The sequence below is a fragment of the Oncorhynchus keta genome, chromosome 1 (genome assembly GCF_023373465.1).
Source record: "Oncorhynchus keta strain PuntledgeMale-10-30-2019 chromosome 1, Oket_V2, whole genome shotgun sequence".
Taxonomy (NCBI): Eukaryota; Metazoa; Chordata; class Actinopteri; order Salmoniformes; family Salmonidae; genus Oncorhynchus; species Oncorhynchus keta.
This window is the reverse complement of record NC_068421.1, coordinates 71,016,329-71,035,701: the sequence shown is the minus strand read 5'-3', so window position 1 is coordinate 71,035,701 and position 19,373 is coordinate 71,016,329. Positions and strand designations below refer to the sequence as shown.

At 44.3% G+C, this 19,373-nt stretch overlaps 2 protein-coding genes across 2 annotated transcripts in view; one reads left to right on the top strand and one right to left on the bottom strand.

The window, feature by feature from the left end:
• Positions 1–10,553, top strand: part of LOC118392472 (sec1 family domain-containing protein 2) — a 198,320-nt gene extending 187,767 nt beyond the window's left edge. The window contains exons 7-9 of the mRNA XM_035784486.2: positions 7,295–7,429; positions 8,754–8,873; positions 10,106–10,553. Coding sequence (XP_035640379.1) covers positions 7,295–7,429; positions 8,754–8,873; positions 10,106–10,198 — 348 coding nt within the window. The 3' untranslated portion in view covers positions 10,199–10,553. The remainder of the gene's footprint in view (positions 1–7,294; positions 7,430–8,753; positions 8,874–10,105) is intronic.
• Positions 10,554–11,156: 603 nt separating this feature from the next.
• On the bottom strand, positions 11,157–13,515 carry LOC118392518 (ras-like protein family member 11B). Its single transcript, XM_035784565.2, has 3 exons — positions 13,249–13,515; positions 13,008–13,141; positions 11,157–12,383 (listed from the first exon to the last, which is right to left on the bottom strand). Exons 1-3 carry the CDS (start codon positions 13,358–13,360, stop codon positions 11,886–11,888), a joined length of 744 nt encoding a protein of 247 aa, XP_035640458.1. The 5' UTR covers positions 13,361–13,515; the 3' UTR covers positions 11,157–11,885.
• Between the last annotated feature and the right edge of the window lie 5,858 nt (positions 13,516–19,373).

The following is a 19,373-nucleotide window of genomic DNA, read 5'->3' as shown; positions in this document are numbered from 1 at the left end:
TCTCTGATGTCTCTCTGGAATGCCTTTGCTCGGATTTCATCAACCTTGTTGTCAAGAGACTGGACATTGGCGAGTAGTATGCTGGGGAGTGGTGTGTGATGTGCCCGTCTCCGGAGTCTGACCAGAAGACCGCTTCGGTTGCCTCTTTTACGACGTCGTTGTTTTGGGTCGCAGGCTGGGATCCATTCCATTGTCCTGGGTGAAAGGCAGAACACAGGATCCGCTTCGCGAAAGTCATATTCCTGGTCGTACGGCTGGTGAGTTGACGTTGCTTTTATATTCAGAAGTTCTTCCCAAATGTATGTAAAGAAACCTAAGATTACCTGGGGTACCAATGTAAGAAGTAACAGGTGAAAAACAAAATACTGCATAGTTTCCCAGGAACGCAAAGCGGGGCGGCCATCTCTGTCGGCGCCGGATGTAACCTTCATTATAAACTAGGTGGTTCGAGCCCTGAATGCTGATTGGCTGACAGCCATGGTATATCAGACTGTATACCACGGGTATGACAAAACATTTATTTTTACTGATCTAATTACGTTGGTAACCAGTTTATAATAGCAATAAGACACTTTGGGGATGTGTCGTGCCTAAGAACATCCCTTAGCCGTGGGATATTGGCCATATACCACACCCCCGTACCTTATTGCTTAATTATACTGTTGTTGATAGTGTGGGTGTTTGCGTGAATCATTTGTTATCCTCTTTAGTAGGTGAGTCCCAGGGGGAATGAATATCTATTAGTAACAGGGAAATTCATTCCAAATGTCATGGGGGGCCTGGGTGATAGCAGGATGACAAAGATGAGGCTATAAAGGACTGTTTTGTCTTGTGGGTGGATGGGGAGATGAATGAATTGGTTTGTTTGTTTCATTTGAACGCATAGGCCAATGTGTTCAAACCTCTCTTTCTCTCTGTATGTGAATGCGTGTTTAGATGAGTTAGTCATGTGTTTACTCCCAAGTTTGTTTGTTTGTTTTGTTTGTGTTTGCTCACTGAGCTGACATGTATTTGCATGGGGAAGTTGAAGTGCTGGATGATTTTTTTTAAATAAAATGTTGCTTTTATATAACACAGTCAGTCTCCCCACACATGCCTAATATGGCCGAGATGGCTGTCAGCATGAGGTAGAATCACTTCATTAGATGCTGATGGGGTGAATCTGGTTGACAGGTGTCAAAGGTGTGAGGATTCCATGTCAGAAGGGTGTGTCTACCTGGATATTACTGTATCACACCTCAGTCAAGCAGAGGAGGATGGAACTATTTGCTCTGTGTTGATACTGGTTGCTAGGTGTCAAGAAAATCTATCTCTTCAAGTATTGAGAGCACAGTTTTGTGTGTGTGTGTGTGTGTGTGTGTGTGTGTGTGTGTGTGTGTGTGTGTGTGTGTGTGTTTCTAGAAAGAAGCTAACATCCAGAGCAATATTTCAGGTCTGCTGAGGGCAAACTCAAACTTTGAAAAAATTATGTTCAACTTCTAGCGCGCGTTTACTGTGAACACTGAGGCTGTACCTACTTTTAGTTTGTTTTAACATTGGCAATGTAGGCTGTGGTGGCTATTTGATCATAATGTAGGCCTACCAGAGTGGCCTGCCATCAAAAACAATGGAGAAAATACATGCCATAACATTTGAATATGTAAATTGCTGGTCTATCATTCAGCCTACATGCAGCCAATGTGTGGTGTACAATGTAGGCCATTCCATGAGACTTTTAAAAAAACATGCAGGGTTTTACATTAACCTTTTTTCGACTTGTCCTTCAGACTGAAAATGTTGTGTTTGATGCAAGAAAACATTTTACAAAATAAAATGCATTATTATTCCCATACCCTTATTAGAGAGAATCAGACAAATTACGCTACACTCTGTCTATTGGCTACTTAGCTTATTCAAGCCTGTCTCAAAATACAACACTGCCGCTTTAAGACAAAAAAAAAGCTCTTTACCTGACTAGCTTTTTAAACATGTCTAGAAATGTACGCGTTTTCTGCTCTTATAGGAAGCAATCGCTCCCCTATTTCTGACTCCAAATTATCTATAACTTGGCTAATAACTCACTAAATAGCTACGGATATGAACAAAATGTGCACATGTGACTACATGCAGCTCTCGCTTTGATCTCAAAACAAGCGTGTCTACTCATCTACTGCTCATGCTGTAAACACAGTCCAGTTCAAAGTAAATGGCACAGATCCATATATGGCAATGGTCTGTTTGCATTTAGGCCTACTGCAGCTCTGATTTGTTTTTGCCGCACAGGTCTGTGTAGCTCGGGCAGAGTACTCTGATGCGCCTTCAACAAAATCTCTTGCATAGTTTTTGTTTTGGTAGGTTGCATTGAACGTGGCTAATATTGCATTGATCACAATTGCCACAGTAAAGGGAAATGTTGATAGTGTTTACAGGGAAAACTTTAGAAGTGGTCACCAAATCATGTCAAAATAACTTTCTGTGTCAAAATACAAGCCGAGCTCTACCACTCAGATGTATTTTTTACATGACTTAAAAAACGGAAGCTTATGCAACATTAGGCTAAGTTATGAGGGGAAAAGGGACCAAATTATTAGGGTGAGGCACACAACATACACTTAGTATTACTTTCTTAGCTACAGTATACATATCTCCCTGGCATATTACATCATTTTTGCACCAGCATACAGTACAATTTTTGACTCACCTTGTTGTGCTGTGAACAGGAAGGTGGAATGGCAGTCCTTCTTGTGGGCAAATTTTGTCATCAAACTCTGTCATCAAAGTCTGACTTTCTCTGGATTTGGTGCTTTCAAGAAAACTGTGAACTTGGGGGAAAAAACAATGTTGAATCATGATGTCAGTGATCTTCAGGTCGGAGCTCTAGAAAGAGGCCAGGGTTCCCGTCTTGAAATTCTGTTCAAAACATATTTTCCCGTGGTCTAAGGCACTGCATCGCAGTGCTAGATGTGTCACTACAGATCCTGGTTCGATCCCAGACTGTGTCACAGCCGGCCACGACCGGGAGATCCATGGGGTGGCGCACAATTGGCCCAGTGTTGTCTGGGTTTGGCCAGCCGGGTTGTCCTTGTCCCATCGCGCTCTAGCGACTCCTGTGGTGGGCCAGGTGAAATGAACGCTGACACAGTCGCCAGGTGTACGGTGTTTCCGTGCGGCTGACTTCAAGGTTAAGCAAGCATTGTCAAGAAGCAGTGAGGCTTGGCTGGGTTGCGTTTTGGAGGACGCACAGCTCTTGATGGAACAAGACTGTAACTACCAATTGGATATCACAAAATTGGGGAGAAAAAGGGGTCAAATATATATCAATAATAAACATTTAAAAATCCCAGTCTGAGATCGTTTTTCCCCAGAGTTCCCAGTTCCGAGTTTCCAGTTGTTTTGAACGAGGCAGAAATCATACTGTATTGACAACATCGCCAATGTGGTCAACCTTTTCTGGCCCATAGTGTTGCATGTGAATGTTTATCCCTTTAAGCTTGGAAAAGAGACCCTTAAACCCAGACTTGGACCACACACCCACTCCACTGAATAGATAGCAGGCTAGTGGTTGTTTTGCAACGCTTGCAGTTAGTCACTGATTCCTTCCAAAACACTCATTGTTGAATTTGCGATTTCCAACTTGTTGTGCAATGTTCATGGCCAATGAGCACCGATACTTTTTATCTCTAATTTTTATCCATATGACAAGGATTGAAAAGGATTTTCTAGTAGATTGTCAACTTGATTCATGATGATGACTGCTTGTCTAGCTTGCTAGCTAAGATTTTGAAAGTATGATGTTGACATGATCAGTCCAGTCAAAGCTACGGTTGATATAACGTGATTTGACGTCATTTTATCTGTGGCCAATGACCTTGAGCCTTCTTGGATGGGAACTTCTAATGTAACTCTATGGCAGCACCCAAGGGGCTTGAATTATTTTAGCTCTCCCTGTAGATTTTGCAGTGACGTAGTGTGAGTAACAGAACACTGAACCAATCACGGCGCAACTAGAGAACATTACCAACCCCTACGCTCCATATTTTCCGCTGGAGGCCGTACCACCACAGAAAGCACTGAGCTCGGCTGAAACACCAGCATTTTGGAGCTGCCTTATGCGGCTTTATTAACGCAATGTGTTTGCAAACTGATATGTGACATGTATTCATGCCAAAATAACCAACAGCAAAATATATATAAATATACAATACCAGTCAAAAGTCAGATCCACAGTACCAGTCAAAAGTCAGATCCACAGTACCAGTCAAAAGTCAGATCCACAGTACCAGTCAAAAGTCAGATCCACAGTACCAGTCAAAAGTCAGATCCACAGTACCAGTCAAAAGTCAGATCCACAGTACCAGTCAAAAGTCAGATCCACAGTACCAGTCAAAAGTCAGATCCACAGTACCAGTCAAAAGTCAGATCCACAGTACCAGTCAAAAGTCAGATCCACAGTACCAGTCAAAAGTCAGATCCACAGTACCAGTCAAAAGTCAGATCCACAGTACCAGTCAAAAGTCAGATCCACAGTACCAGTCAAAAGTCAGATCCACAGTACCAGTCAAAAGTCAGATCCACAGTACCAGTCAAAAGTCAGATCCACAGTACCAGTCAAAAGTCAGATCCACAGTACCAGTCAAAAGTCAGATCCACAGTACCAGTCAAAAGTCAGATCCACAGTACCAGTCAAAAGTCAGATCCACAGTACCAGTCAAAAGTCAGATCCACAGTACCAGTCAAAAGTCAGATCCACAGTACCAGTCAAAAGTCAGATCCACAGTACCAGTCAAAAGTCAGATCCACAGTACCAGTCAAAAGTTTGGACACACCTACTTATTCAAGGGTTTTTCTTTATTTTTACTTGTTTCTACATTGTAGAATAATAGTGAAGACATCAAAACTGTGAAATAACACACAAAAAGTGTTAAACAAATCTAAATATATTTTATATTTGAGATTCTTCAAAGTAGCCACCCTTTGCTTAGATGACAAATTTGCACACTCATTGCATTCTCTCAACCTCTGCTGCAGAGGATACGTTTATTAGAGTTACCAGCCTCAGAAATTGCAGCCCAAATAAATGCTTCACATAGTTCAAGTAACAGACAGGTGGGGCTCAAAACAGGTCTGTCTCACCTGCCCTGAATGATGGGTCACCACTGCAAACTGTAGCAATGAGGTTTGTGCAGTACGCTATGGGCCCAATACATTATCGCTGCATATTGGCTTTGCTTGAATTGCCATGCCAATGCATTGTTGTTCAGGCCATTTTTTTATAATTATATTTCAAAATTTGATGTAGTGTATATTTGATCACACCGTTGTTGTATTACTTGTGAGGCACAGCTGAGTGAGCATACATGTGAATAATTAGCTTTTTATTTTTACTGGGCTGATGATGCCTGCCTTCTGATGGTCAGAATTAGGCACCACTCATAAAAACAGCAGCTTTTTAATGTATTCGTTGACACTCTCTAGTCATGGTTTTAAACGTTTTGAAATCTCACGCTGTAGATTTCTTATGCCTGCTAAAGTACTGCAGACACGGTAATCTAAGCCATCCGATTGGACAGTTGTAGGCCTGTAGTGCACTTGCTCTCTGGGTCCTCCGGGAAGGCAGAGTTTGTACATTGACACATGAAATGGTTCAAAATGGCAACAGTTGGCCTACTGGCGCACAGTGCAGCTGAATCGGGTGAACCTACTTTCAACAGACTGAGACTAATAGAAAACTAGGCTGATTGTTGGGTTTTTTATAGAAACGTCTGGCAATCGACTAGGAATGGTTTGGTTAATTCAATTCAAGGGCTATATTGGCATGTGAAACATATGTTGACATTGTCAAGCAAGTGAAATCTCTTGCATCTCTCTGTGGGCTGATAGTTCAGCCCAGCAGTCTCGGCTACTGCGCTCTGTACTGGTGCATTTTAGAGGGAACCTTGCTCCAGACCCTTCTGAGCACTCTGCTATTTTGAGAATTCTCATAAAGCTCTGCCAAACCTTAACTGTGGCTGCATTGTTAACTCGGGATATGAACTTCCCGCACATAAAATAATCTGGTTTACCTTGTAACCTAAAAATGGACTGCTTTATAGGCCCGGGTAGCTGGTCAGATTAAACCTTCAGTCAGCGAATTCCTCTCTTTATTTCTTGCTCTCTTTCACTCTTTCTTTCTGTTGTCTCTGTCTCTCTACACACAATAGCGTTGTATGGAGTTTGTCAAGTGCAATTGGAAAATATTACTGTGTTTTCTTTATAACCTTCAGAATGTGAACATTGATAACTTTATTTATAATATTATTTCAAGGTGCCCTCTCCTTCATGCTCAGCACTCTACGGTATAACTTTTAAACTGAATACAGTAGCGTGTTAAAGTCACAGTGCTTTTAGTGTGAACGGATAGAATGAGTACAGAATAAATATATTATCCAAATGGCTAAGAAGGGTTGGTGAGTGTGTGTGTGTATGTGTGTGTATGTGTGTGTTAGAGGGGGAGTGATGACATATGCAGCTTGGGAAATGTACACCTCCTGGGTGTGTATCTGTAGAGGTGTAGTGTTCTGCCAGGGTTTATGGGAATGTTGTGCCTGTCTGGAGCGGTGGGGTATTTTTTAGAGCATGTTGGGTCATGTCACGTTGACTATCCATCCATATTCACCTAGCTAACAGCCTGCCTGGCTGACTAATACTTGGCTGCAATCAGTATATGCGCCTCACAATAATCACCACGGTAGACTAATCACACAATAACAAGGCAATTTAAAACGAAATCATCAGCACACCCACACACACATAAACACTTATCATACAAACACTTGTTTTCAACAATACCCTCCGCAACACACTGGCTCATAACTGAAAACAAAGCTATTTTCATCCCCAGCAACAATAATGCCCGTATAAACAACTCAATACCCTCATCTCATCTGCATGGACCTTCAAAATAAGAGGCCTGCCCTACAGAGATGAGCTGTTTCTAACTCTGATTCATAGTTATTCACATCACACCATCTCTCATTCATCCAGTGATGGAGGGGACTAGAGGATCACACCACTGTTAAGGGTTCTTCAAACACAAACTTTATTCCAATAACCCAGACAGACACTACTCACCCAGTACATAACTAGCACAGAGACGTAATACACACTCCCACTCATTATATAATCCCTGTGTTATATATGGCTCACCCTCCACTTTGTTGTCACTATGGCATAACTCACAAGTACAAAATAGGACAAAGCACAAAGAGAAACTAGTGATATTTGTAGAATATGTTTTGACTGGCCCTGTTCCTCTGTGTTCCTGTGTGTTCTCCAGGCGATGTACCGTCCGTTCCTCAGACAGGTTCTGGAGGAGATCTTCCACCCAGACAGACCTGAGTCTCCCGACATAGAACACATGTCTGGAGGCCTCACCGACATGCTCAAGACTGGCTTCAGTATGTTCATGAAGGTGAGAGACTGATCCAACCACACACACAAACACGCAGATGACACACACCCTCGTGAGAGGGTTATTTATGAAAGGGTAATATTAAAGGTTACTTTCTCTGAACCATAAAACCTCTAGGAAAACTATACACACCCTCCATACAGTAAATCACCCATATAAAACTCACTGACCACGGCACAGTATAACCTTTAACCATAAAACACATGGTTACACCCTTTAGTCTGTACCACAATCTACCTTCACTGTTTAGCTCCCTGTCTTCACTGTCTAGGGAACAACTCTCAAAAGACCCCATCTGTAGTTCTTTAGTGTGTGTCTGTCTGTCTGTCTAGGCGTAGGTGTGTTGCTGTGTTTTTCCTCCTCCCTCCACTCCTCTCCCATCCCCTCCCCTCACTCACTCATACACATGTACCTTACACTTGGTTGGTGCTACAGTGCAGGGGGTTTGTGTTGCCAGATGGGGGGTGGGTGTTCATATCTCTTTAAGGATGCACATGTAGATGCTGGTCTGCTGTTCTGTGTGTGTGCAGGTATAGCTAATGCACTCATACAGTACATACTGTATGTAATATGAATACAAATGAGCACAAAAACCCATACCCATTTGACCTACTACATTGCACACATGTTCAGTCTGACATCCACACACTTGTGCATATTGATCAATGTAAACACACACACATGTTCAGTCTGACATCCACACACTTGTGCATATTGATCAATGTAAACACACACACATGCACGCGCACACATACACAAACACAAACACTCTGACAGATAAAGGCTACCTATTGTAAGACACATGTTGAGCCAGCCCAGGCAGACAGTCCTGATGCACATGTCTGGCCATCCCGGACCAGTCCCGCCCCCCTGCAGCTTTGATTGTACGGTTGTTATTCAAAGGCTGTAGTTGTGATCTCGCCGTCGCTCCCCAGCCAATAGAACACAGCCATTACCCGTAGGCCAACCAATCACACATAGCTGGCACACCAGACCCCCTGACCCACACTCATGTACAAATCTGTGTGTGTGTCTGGAATGAGTGTTGTTTAAAGCCTTCATGCTGAATAGTCCACTCTGACCACTGCACTCCAGCTGGGCAGTGACTCAGACCAGAGAGGGGAGAGACTGAAGGACAGCAGGGGAGAGAGACATAGGGAGAGACAGAGAGTCAGTTTATGCTGAACTGTAATCTGGCTCCACAGATTGTTTTTTAGAGTTTCAGCTCACAAACCATAGCATAACCTTTAATTATGATATGGTTAACTTGTGGCAATGAAATTACATGAGCTAATTTTTATCCCAATCCCTAACCCCTCCCTAGGTGAGCCGTCCACACCCCAGCGACCACGCCCTGCTCTTTCTCTTCCTGGTGGGAGGAGTCACTCCCTCTGAGCTCCGCCTGATCCGCGAGGTAGTCTCCGCCCACAAGCCGGGCACACAGGTGAGAGACCACGGCCGCTTGCTCTCGACTCACCCGGCAGAGCTTGCATCGAGGGGGGATTTGGAGAGCGAGGGTGAGGTGTAAATAAATCAGAGGAGATACGAGAGGCCAGGTGCAGTCTTCGCTGCTGTGGTATGAATGTGTTTTTTAGGCTACAGCTTTCCAGGTTATGGCTCGGTGGCATTACATAACACACTGTGATGGCTTTGCGAGGGTTTGTCATCTGTCTGAGTGACATCAAAAGAGGATCCTGAGGATAAAACACAGGGAGCGGACGACCACAATAATCTGGGTGCTGAGTTGAAGAAAGTCATTATATCACTATTATATCACTATCTCGCACGCACACAGACTGAGACATATTCTCAGGTGACAGACAATGGATAGTGCAGAAAGGAACTAATGTTACACACGTGTACATTCTTTGTGTGTGATGTGGTAATGCATATGATTGTGTATTGTGTGTCTGCTACAACACACTCTGACTCAACCACATGCTAAACATCCGTGTGTATTGTACGCTGTGTGTACATGGTTAATGAACTGAAAGCCAGTGTACTGCAGTACAGTCTAATCCCTGGCTAGCTGTGTTAATGAAAGGCCTGAGCAGCATCAAAGGCTGATGTCATGAATACATCTCTAATCAGAACAACAGAAGAAAGAGAGAGGCTTTTACTGTAGGACCCTCATCCTGCAGCCAGCGGCCCACACACTCTCTGCCCTCAACACGCACTCTAACCCCAACCCATTCAGCCTGCTCGATCTGTCTGTCTGCAGCTAGTAGTGTTCTGATAAAGGCTGGCTTCCAGGAACGTATAGGTCCTCTAAGGACTTGGTTATTAATAGATTTAAAAGCAGTCAGAAAATGGTTTTGTTTGGACTAATGAAACATAAATAGTGAATAGCCTGTGTTTGTCTAATGTATGAACTGAGTCATTGGGTCATATACTGAATGTGGATGAAAGGCACAACAAACTCATCTTTATCTAAACACATTTTAATGATTTCTATGGGGTCAAATTAAATCAAATTGTATTAGTCACATGCGCCAAATACACCTTACAGTGAAATGCTTCCGTTCACATTCAGTATCTACTTATTTAAAGCAGGACGTCTACTCCAGTTGTCTGAACCAATGGTCTGAACACAACCAACTGTTGTCTTTCTCTGTTGCTGATTTAGCAACGAGCTAGTCGGACTCTCCATGTCTGTCTGTCTGCTCTCTGTCCCAGGTGCTGGTCCTCTCCACCAGACTGCTGAGACCTACAGATGTCCCTGAGCTGCTCTTCACCACCCAAAGACTGGTGCCAGACATCGGTGTGTGAGCACAGAACAAGGACCACACACTCTCCACCGACACGTACCACTTTCTGGAGAGGAGAAATTAGATGCTCCATTGAGGTTTTGTGGTTTGGTAATGGATTGGAGTCATTGGTGTGTGAGCAGAGCAGACCAGACATAAGACTAGATGATAGAAAGAGGATCTATTTAGGGTTTTTCAAAGGCATTCCTAAATGTTTAGTAAGATCTGTATCCCATCCCTTGTACACCCTAAATCACATTAAGTGTTCATGTACTTATTCCAAACTGTACTGAATGTAAACTTGATTCTGTCTTGAAGATCAACTTAAAGCAATGACATTCAAATAGAGTTGTTTGAATTAAATCTGAATACATTGAGTGATATGAAACAATTGTGTTGTTCTGACTGTCCTATACAATGTGTGAGCTCATTACAGGTGAGAGAAGTAACGTGAGGCGTCTTGCTGGTTTTCAATATTCTGGCACAGTACGGAATTAAACCACTACACATCGGGTTCTCAGAGAGTGAGAGCTACAGTGGAGGGCCTCTGTGGTAATGACAGGCCATGGTCTGTCCAACAGGGGTCAACAGTTGAGTTTTGCACATCTCCATGTCACTAACTGCCCTGAAGCTTATTTTTTTCTTCATGTTCAGATGGGTGTTTCATGTTGACTGGAGCCTGATATTCTCAATCATAGGACAGTAGACCCCAGGTCAAATCAGCATGAACTGTGAACCTCACTAGTGACAGGAACTTTCACATAACTGTAATAGCATTGTGGTGTCATTGGTCACACCACCCAGGTTGAGGAACAGCACCTCTGAGGACAAGCCTGAACTGGTGTGGTGTAGTATGCTTCATTGTAGATAATGTCTACACACAGCCTAACCTATAATACATGGTTCATACCTGGCTCGTAGAAGTTGTTAGTTGTTTGTATTTTACTCATGAGGTTATAAGACAAGAGTCATCATGAATGCAATCATTTTATTTTCAAAAGTATGAAAAATAAGTCAACCATTTTGTTTTCTTAAAGTGCATTACAAATAACCACAACATCCCACCCAGCCCCATATCCATACCCTGCTGCCCCACAGTGATCCTGTCTTCCACTCATAGTTCACTACCATGATGTGCAGAATGATGGTTTTGGCTGTTGTACAAGGAATGCACTGGGGAACAGGAGTTTGACAGATGAGAAACTAAACAGTGAACGGCTTGTCTGACAATGTCAGTGTCTTTTAGCATTGCCATGCAGTGGCAGCCTGAGGGAAAAAAACATTTAAACTGTAAATTGCAGCCAGCTAAAAATACTCTGCAGTGTCCGTCAAGGCTTTTGTTACCAAGAGAAGATGTCAGTGTTCACACAATCTGGAGTGTGTCTGGGCTTCATTCAGCTCCTCTGTCCCTTCTGGTGGACTGACATACCAACACCTCCCAGCTGCTGTCCCTCATAGCAGACGTCTGCAGAGTCAGTGAACAGTTTCACCCCACAGGTCATGACCTCTGTCAGACAGTGACCTCAGTCAGAGGTCAAACTTGAGCCTCCTTTTTGTCTCTGCTGCTCGTCGCAGGTCAGGCTGCTCTATCCATACAGGATTGAGTCCCCAAACGAGACAGGAATCTTCTGTCCTCGTTTCTCCTCAGTCAATGTATTTTCTGTAGCCACTCTGGACCATGTTGTGTAGTGGACGAAGCCAAGTACTTCTCACACAGAGGTGACCGTCCTGACTTTAGCCGACAGAGCCTGCTTGAAGCGCCTCTTCAGGTCCTGCATGTTGGGGGACTTTGGCCTGGGGATGAGGGGTGAGCGCCCCTTCTTTTCTAATGCTCCAGTTGTGGTGTGGGAGGACATGGAGGCTTGGGGCTGCTGCTTGGCCATGTGGCAGCACAGCCTGTGGAAGGCCCCATGCACCTGGCTGTAGTCCTCGCTGGCTGACACCTCGTAGAAGGAGCAGCCCAGCGCCGCCGCCAGCAAGGGGCCCTGTTCGGCATCCACACGCCTCATGTGCAGCAGGTCCGCCTTATTGGCCAGCAGGATGACAGGAGGCACGTTGGCCCCGCCCGCGCGGGCTACCAGCTGGTGCAACTGGCCAATCAGGTCGAAGCTATGGCGGTCAGTCACAGAGTAGACCAACACCACAGCATCTGCCCATTGGATGGAACAGGTCACATGATCAGGGAGGCTGAGGCCGTTGCATGTCACCTGAGGAGAACATGGAGATCATGATTAGAGAACTGTTACATTGGAACTCATTTACAACAGTGTTTAAAAATGCATGAATTAACTTCATAAAGTCCAACCTGGACAGCCTCATAGCGAAGTGATTTAAATTCATGCCAGACCAAATATTTTCCCATCATTATTCAACAGGTGTGTTTTAATAAATTGATTACTGTAGTCTAATCAACCAGTGGGCTGAAATGTTACTCCTCTCCTGCCTCTACTCTCTCCTCCTGAGTGAGTAAAGGTGGACAGGGTGATGGTGATTGAGACAGAAGTGGGGTATCATTTATCCCTGGCTCAGACATTCTCTGAATGGGAAATTAGAAGGCCAGACTAAAAAAAAAAAAACTCTGCACTTTTAGTAAGAACAAAAACTGTGGGTTTGGACCAGTGCCCAGAGCAGGGAGGGAAGAACTCTGAACAGAAAGCGCAAACTTCACATAGCCTACTATGGTTTTGTGACTACAGTAGATACTGATTTATTCATTCAGAAAACCTCACATTGATCAGAGGCTCTGGTGGACTAGCCTAAATAAATGTTGGTCTGTGGGCACTCAAACGAGCGCATTTGGAAACGTACCAAAAAGCAAATTGTGAACTTACATCAACACCCGGCGTGTCCTGGACTTGGATGGCTGCCTGCTCTCCGTCCACTTGGACCTCTCTTGAATAAAGGTTTCCTGCGTTTCTCTCATAGTCGCCAATAAAGCGCCTTGTCAGGAATCTTACTACCAGAGCTGGAATAGAAGACCATAAGTTAATCATCATGTAGCCTATGCATTTATAACATCAGTTACTAAAATACACTTGTCAACATTTAGTAGAACTGATTTTGTCGATTTACCTGTTTTGCCAACTCCGCTGCCCCCAATCACCGCTATTTTGATGGTCCGGTTAGACGGACAATCTGGGGTCGCAAACTCCGCGATGGTTGACATGTTCTGTATCAGACGCATTTTGACTAATTCCCTGTTCAGTTTTCAAGACGATGCTAAATCCAAATTGTTCAATAATGTCTCTGATGAAGCAAAAGTAATCGCTTTTATTAGTTCAAAACACAACAACCTCTAAATTGTTCACTTGAAACAACTGTGTGAATACTGTGCACTACGAGAGCACCGTGGCTTTTATAGTGCCAAAGAAATGCTTCTCGCTGATTGGCTACTGGCAACAGTACGCTCTCTCGGCTCCCTGTCGCCCCTCACGTGGATCCGCCAGCCAAACACAAGGAGAAAATGAATGCCCCGTGCTACAGTTTGGTCGGTTCGGATGAAATAACAAAACATCCTTTATTTGACAGAAAAAAGTGTTGATAACTACTGTAGAGGGGCTGGGGCGATAGTGATTGTCCAGATATGACATCTTTTATGGCATGGAGCCAGGAACGCAAGAATTTCGCTACACCCACAAAAACATATATCTGCTAAATATGTGTGGACCAATAAACATTTGTTTTGATTTTTACATATAACACGTGAAATGGTGAATGATATTGTATGATAATTATTGATCCTAAATATTAACCTAAAAAATCACAAAAAGTAATTTAGGCATTAAAGGAGCATATACATATGATTGGACCAGGTGCACATCTGCAGGAGAGTCTCTAAAACACGTCACAGCACAATAGGCATCACAGCCAAGTACAAATGTATTTCCTGTTTAGAGATGCATTGACTGTAATTGTATAAGACATGCACAAAAACATCCAGGTAATTTGTGTCTGTCAGTCTGCATGTGCTGGGAAGCTGATAGCTGTCAGTTGTTCAGTGGCAGCAATTCCTGGTATTTAGCCAGTTCCTATGTACTTCTTGGACTGTTGTGGTGAAATAGATCCATGCTTCAAATCAAATTTTATTTGTCACATACACATGGTTAGCAGTTAACTGCTCCGCCCTCAACCGTAAGGCTCTCCAGAGGGTAGTGAGGTCTGCACAACGCATCACCGGGGGCAAACTACCTGCCCTCCAGGACACCTACACCACCCGATGTTACAGGAAGGCCATAAAGATCATCAAGGACATCAACCACCCGAGCCACTGCCTGTTCACCCCGCTATCCAGAAGGCGAGGTCAGTACAGGTGCATCAAAGCTGGGACCGAGAGACTGAAAAACAGCTTCTATCTCAAGGCCATCAGACTGTTAAACAGCCACCACTAACATTGTGTGGCCGCTGCCAACACACTGACACTGACTCAACTCCAGCCACTTTAATAATGGGAATTGATGGGAATGATGTAAATATATCACTAGCCACTTTAAACAATGCTACCTTATATAATGGTACTTACCCTACATTATTCATCTCATATGCATACGTATATACTGTACTCTATTTCATCGACTGCATCCTTATGTAATACATGTATCACTAGCCACTTTAACTATGCCACTTTGTTTACATACTGATCTTATATGTATATACTGCGAGTGTAGCGAAATGCTTGTGCTTCTAGTTCCGACAATGCAGTAATAACCAACAAGTAATCGAGCGAACAATTCCAAAACTACTACCTTATAGACACAAGTGTAAGGGGATAAAGAATATGTACATAAAGATATATGAATGAGTGATGGTACAGAGCGGCATAGGCAAGATACAGTAGATGGTATTGAGTACAGTATATACATATGAGATGAGTATGTAAACAAAGTGGCATAGTTAAAGTGGCTAGTGATACATGTATTACATAAAGATGCAGTAGATGATATAGAGTACAGTATATACGTATACATATGAGATTAATAATGTAGGGTAAGTAACATTATATAAGGTATCATTGTTTAAAGTGGCTAGTGATATATTTGACATAATTTCCCATCAATTCCCATTATTAACGTGGCTGGAGTTGAGTCAGTGTGTTGGCAGCAGCCACTCAATGTTAGTGGTGGCTGTTTATCAGTCTGATGGCCTTGAGATAGAAGCTGTTTTTCAGTCTCTCGTTCCCAGCTTTGATGCGCCTGTATTGACCTCGCCTTCTGGATGATAGCGGGGTGAACAGGCAGTGGCTCGGGTGGTTGTTGTCCTTGATGATCTTTATGGCCTTCCTGTGACATCGGGTGGTGTAAGTGTCCTCTAGGGCAGGTAGTTTGCCCCCGGTGATGCGTTGTGCAGACCTCCCTACCCTCTGGAGAGCCTTACGGTTGTGGGCGGAGCAGTTGCCGTACCAGGCGGTGATACAGCCCGACAGGATGCTCTCGATTGTGCATCTGTAGAAGTTTGTGAGTGCTTTTGGTGACAAGCCAAATTTCTTCAGCCTCCTGAGGTTGAAGAGGCACTGCTGCGCCTTCTTCATGATGCTGTCTGTGTGGGTGGACCAATTCAGTTTGTCTCTGATGTGTACGCCAAGGAACTTAAAACTTACTACCCTCTCCACTACTGTTCCATCGATGTGGATAGGGGGGTGTTCCCTCTGCTGTTTCCTGAAGTCCACAATCATCTCCTTAGTTTTGTTGACGTTGAGTGTGAGGTTATTTTCCTGACACCACACTCTGAGGGCCCTCACCTCCTCCCTGTAGGCCGTCTCATCGTTGTTGGTAATCAAGCCTACCACTGTTGTGTCGTCCGCAAACTTGATGATTGAGTTGGAGGCGTGCGTGGCCACGCAGTCGTGGGTGAACAGGGAGTACAGGAGAGGGCTCAGAATGCACCCTTGTGGGGCCCCAGTGTTGAGGATCAGCGGGGTGGAGATGTTGTTGCCTACCCTCACCACCTGGGGGCGGCCCATCAGGAAGTCCAGTACCCAGTTGCACAGGGCGGGGTCTTATGGTGGTGGGTGTGGAAAACGCACCAGTCATTTCAACAGAAGTGTGGAGAAACACCAGAAACAGCCCGGTGTTATCTGAAGTGATGGACATCATTAAAGGTAAAGCTGCAGGGGATGCTCCGGAACTGAAACTTTACCTCTCCAGGAGAACTGAGCTGTCAGTACAGTCCGGTTGTCTGCTGTGGGGGAGGAGAGTTATCATTCCGTCTTTGCTGGGGAAACCAGTGTTGCAACATCTACACTCAGGTCAATGTGGAATGGTTTGTATGGAGGAAAGCACACAAAGCTACTTTTGGTGGCCTGGATTGGATGGAAGCATTGAGGAGAAGCAAAAACGTGTTCCTCATCTCAGAAGGTTTGCAACGTACTTCAACTTGCACTTCTTCATCTGTGGGATTGGCTGGGGGAGGTGTGGCAACGCATACACGTCCACTTAGCAGGTCCATTCAAATACAGAATGTTTCTCATGGTTTTCTATGCTCATAGCAGGTGGCCAGAGATTGCCATCATGAAGTCTACTACTGCAGAGAAGACAATCGAGAAGCTGGGGGAAGTGTTTATTCGGTTCAGATCGCCACTCCTACTCCAAATGGACCGCAGCTAGTGTCCCAAGAAATGGCCACATTCCTACCGGTGAATGGGCTATAGCACATCAGTTCAGCACCGTAATATCCATCTTCATGAAACATGCCTTAAAAGTGTCTCAGGGTCAAGGGACACTGCACCAATGCTTGAACAGCTTCCTGCTACTCATGAAGAGAGAGCTATGCATAAGTTTTGACCTACTCAAATTTCTGAACACAAAGGACAGTACAACGTTAACAGGTGAGTCAAGTCAAATGTTGTGAACTGAGAGCAAAGGACAGAGCTTTCAATCCTGGGGAAACTGTCTAAGCTAGGAACTACCTTAAAAGACCCAAGTGGGTTCCTGCTACAGTCATTGCTCAGACTGGTCCTGTGTCCTTCACTGTTCAGACTGCAGAGGACATCATCTGTAAAAGGCACACAGATCCGTTACTGTTGAGTAACACCACAAGTCGTGAGTGGTCCAGAACTGTTACTGGGTGACACCCTGACCCAGTAGTCATCACCGAGGGGCTCACATGCACCTTCTCAGGACAGTTGTTCATAATGGGGACAATTGCGCTCGCGTTTGTGTCTGCAGCACATGCCGCAGCAGAACTGTAAGTGCCTGTGTGCTGAGAGAGCAGCGTTTCAAAAGAAAGCATTTTGTCTTTATTGTGTCAAATAAGTTAAAATACGGCTGTTGAAAACCTACTTCTCTTTTTCAACCTATCCCTTCTCTTTGTCCCACTTTCTTTTGTCTCCCTCTCTCTGCCCCCCATCTTTCATCCGTGTTCATGTGTCTGCCTCCTGAGGTATGTTGGCAGCCAGTCGTAGTGTGATTATGGTCTGGTATGTATTTTTGATAAGAGCCCTGATGACAGGCGGGGACGCTGAAATGTGAAATTAACGGCTAGAATTAGTCAGCAGACAGGCCCCTGCTAGCTGCACAGCACGACACGCCACAAGCCCCCCACAGGCCACCTCACCGCATCACAACCAAGCTGCAGCCCCACCCGAGCCCCAGCCCCCAGTGTTTACCATGCCCATAATCAGTATGTTCAAGAGCCTCCTTTGTACTGGTGAGTGAACTGCCACGATAACAGCTTCATAATTCTAGCTGCAGGATCTGTGTTGGTGATACAGTAGTCTCTGCACCCAGAACCAAATATTGTGTGCATACTGGCCAGCTGTTACTCTAAGGGGTTTGTGACTGTGCCCTGACTACACCTAATACATTATGTCATGATGGTGACACTTAGACTCTGCCCCCCCTGTCCCCATACAGGTGACTAATGGTGACACGTCAGAGCCGTCATAGAGATGAGCTTGGCGGTCACCGTCATGTCCGAAGTGTGGCGTTAGCAGCTCTAGGTGCCTGTTAGCCTGTTGAAGGACCGGTGATGTCTACTTATTAGCTCGATAAAAGACTCAGGTGTCTGATATGCAGTGAGTCATTTATATAAAGAGTTTAAGGTGTCAGGTCATCCATCCTTATAACATCTCACTGAGGGGAATACAGCACATGTGCTATTATTATATATTGTGTATTGTTGTACTAACAAAGTGAATTGATTGTGTTTTTATCAATGTGGGTCATACAACTTCCCATTCTTGGGTGCATGATACTGTAATACATACAACAAGATAGTAAATTAATTGATCCTCTTACCAAACTATAAGGATAGTTGTTATTACTGTATTAGAGAGATATACTGTAAAGCCGGGATCGTCAATGAGATTCAGGCACGGGCCGATTGTTTTCTTGAATGAATGGTCAGGGGGCCAGAACATAATTACAAATAATTTGTAGACCGCAAATTGATGGCAAGAAGCCCAAACATATGTAATATTTTACTAAAACATAAACATGTCAAACCTTAGTTACATTTGTATACAATCGGAACAGATTTCCAAAATTAAAATCACTTGGAGCTGATTTGCTGGTGTTTTTACAGCCTTATGTCCAACAATGGGGCGCCAGTACATACAGCCTTATGTCCAATAATGGGGTTGCAGGACATACAGCCTTATGTCCAATAATGGGGTTGCAGGACATACAGTCTTATGTCCAACAATGGGGTTGCAGGACATACAGCCTTATGTCCAATAATGGGGTTGCAGGACATACAGCCTTATGTCCAACAATGGGGTTGCAGGACATACAGTCTTATGTCCAACAATGGGGTTGCAGGACATACAGTCTTATGTCCAACAATGGGGTTGCAGGACATACAGTCTTATGTCCAATAATGGGGCGGCAGGACATACAGCCTTATGTCCAACAATGGGGCGCCAGGACATACAGCCTTATGTCCAATAATGGGGTGGCAGGACATACAGCCTTATGTCCAACAATGGGGTTGCAGGACATACAGGCTTATGTCCAATAATGGGGCGGCAGGACATACAGTCATGTCCAACAATAGGGCGGCAGGACACAGTCTTATGTCCAACAATGGGGCGGCAGGACATAGTCTTATGTCCAACAATGGGGTGGCAGGACATAGTCTTATGTCCAACAATGGGGCGGCAGGACATACAGTCTTATGTCCAATAATGGGGTGGCTGGACACACAGTCATATGTCCAACAATGGGGTGGCAGGACATACAGCCTTATGTCCAACAATGGGGTTG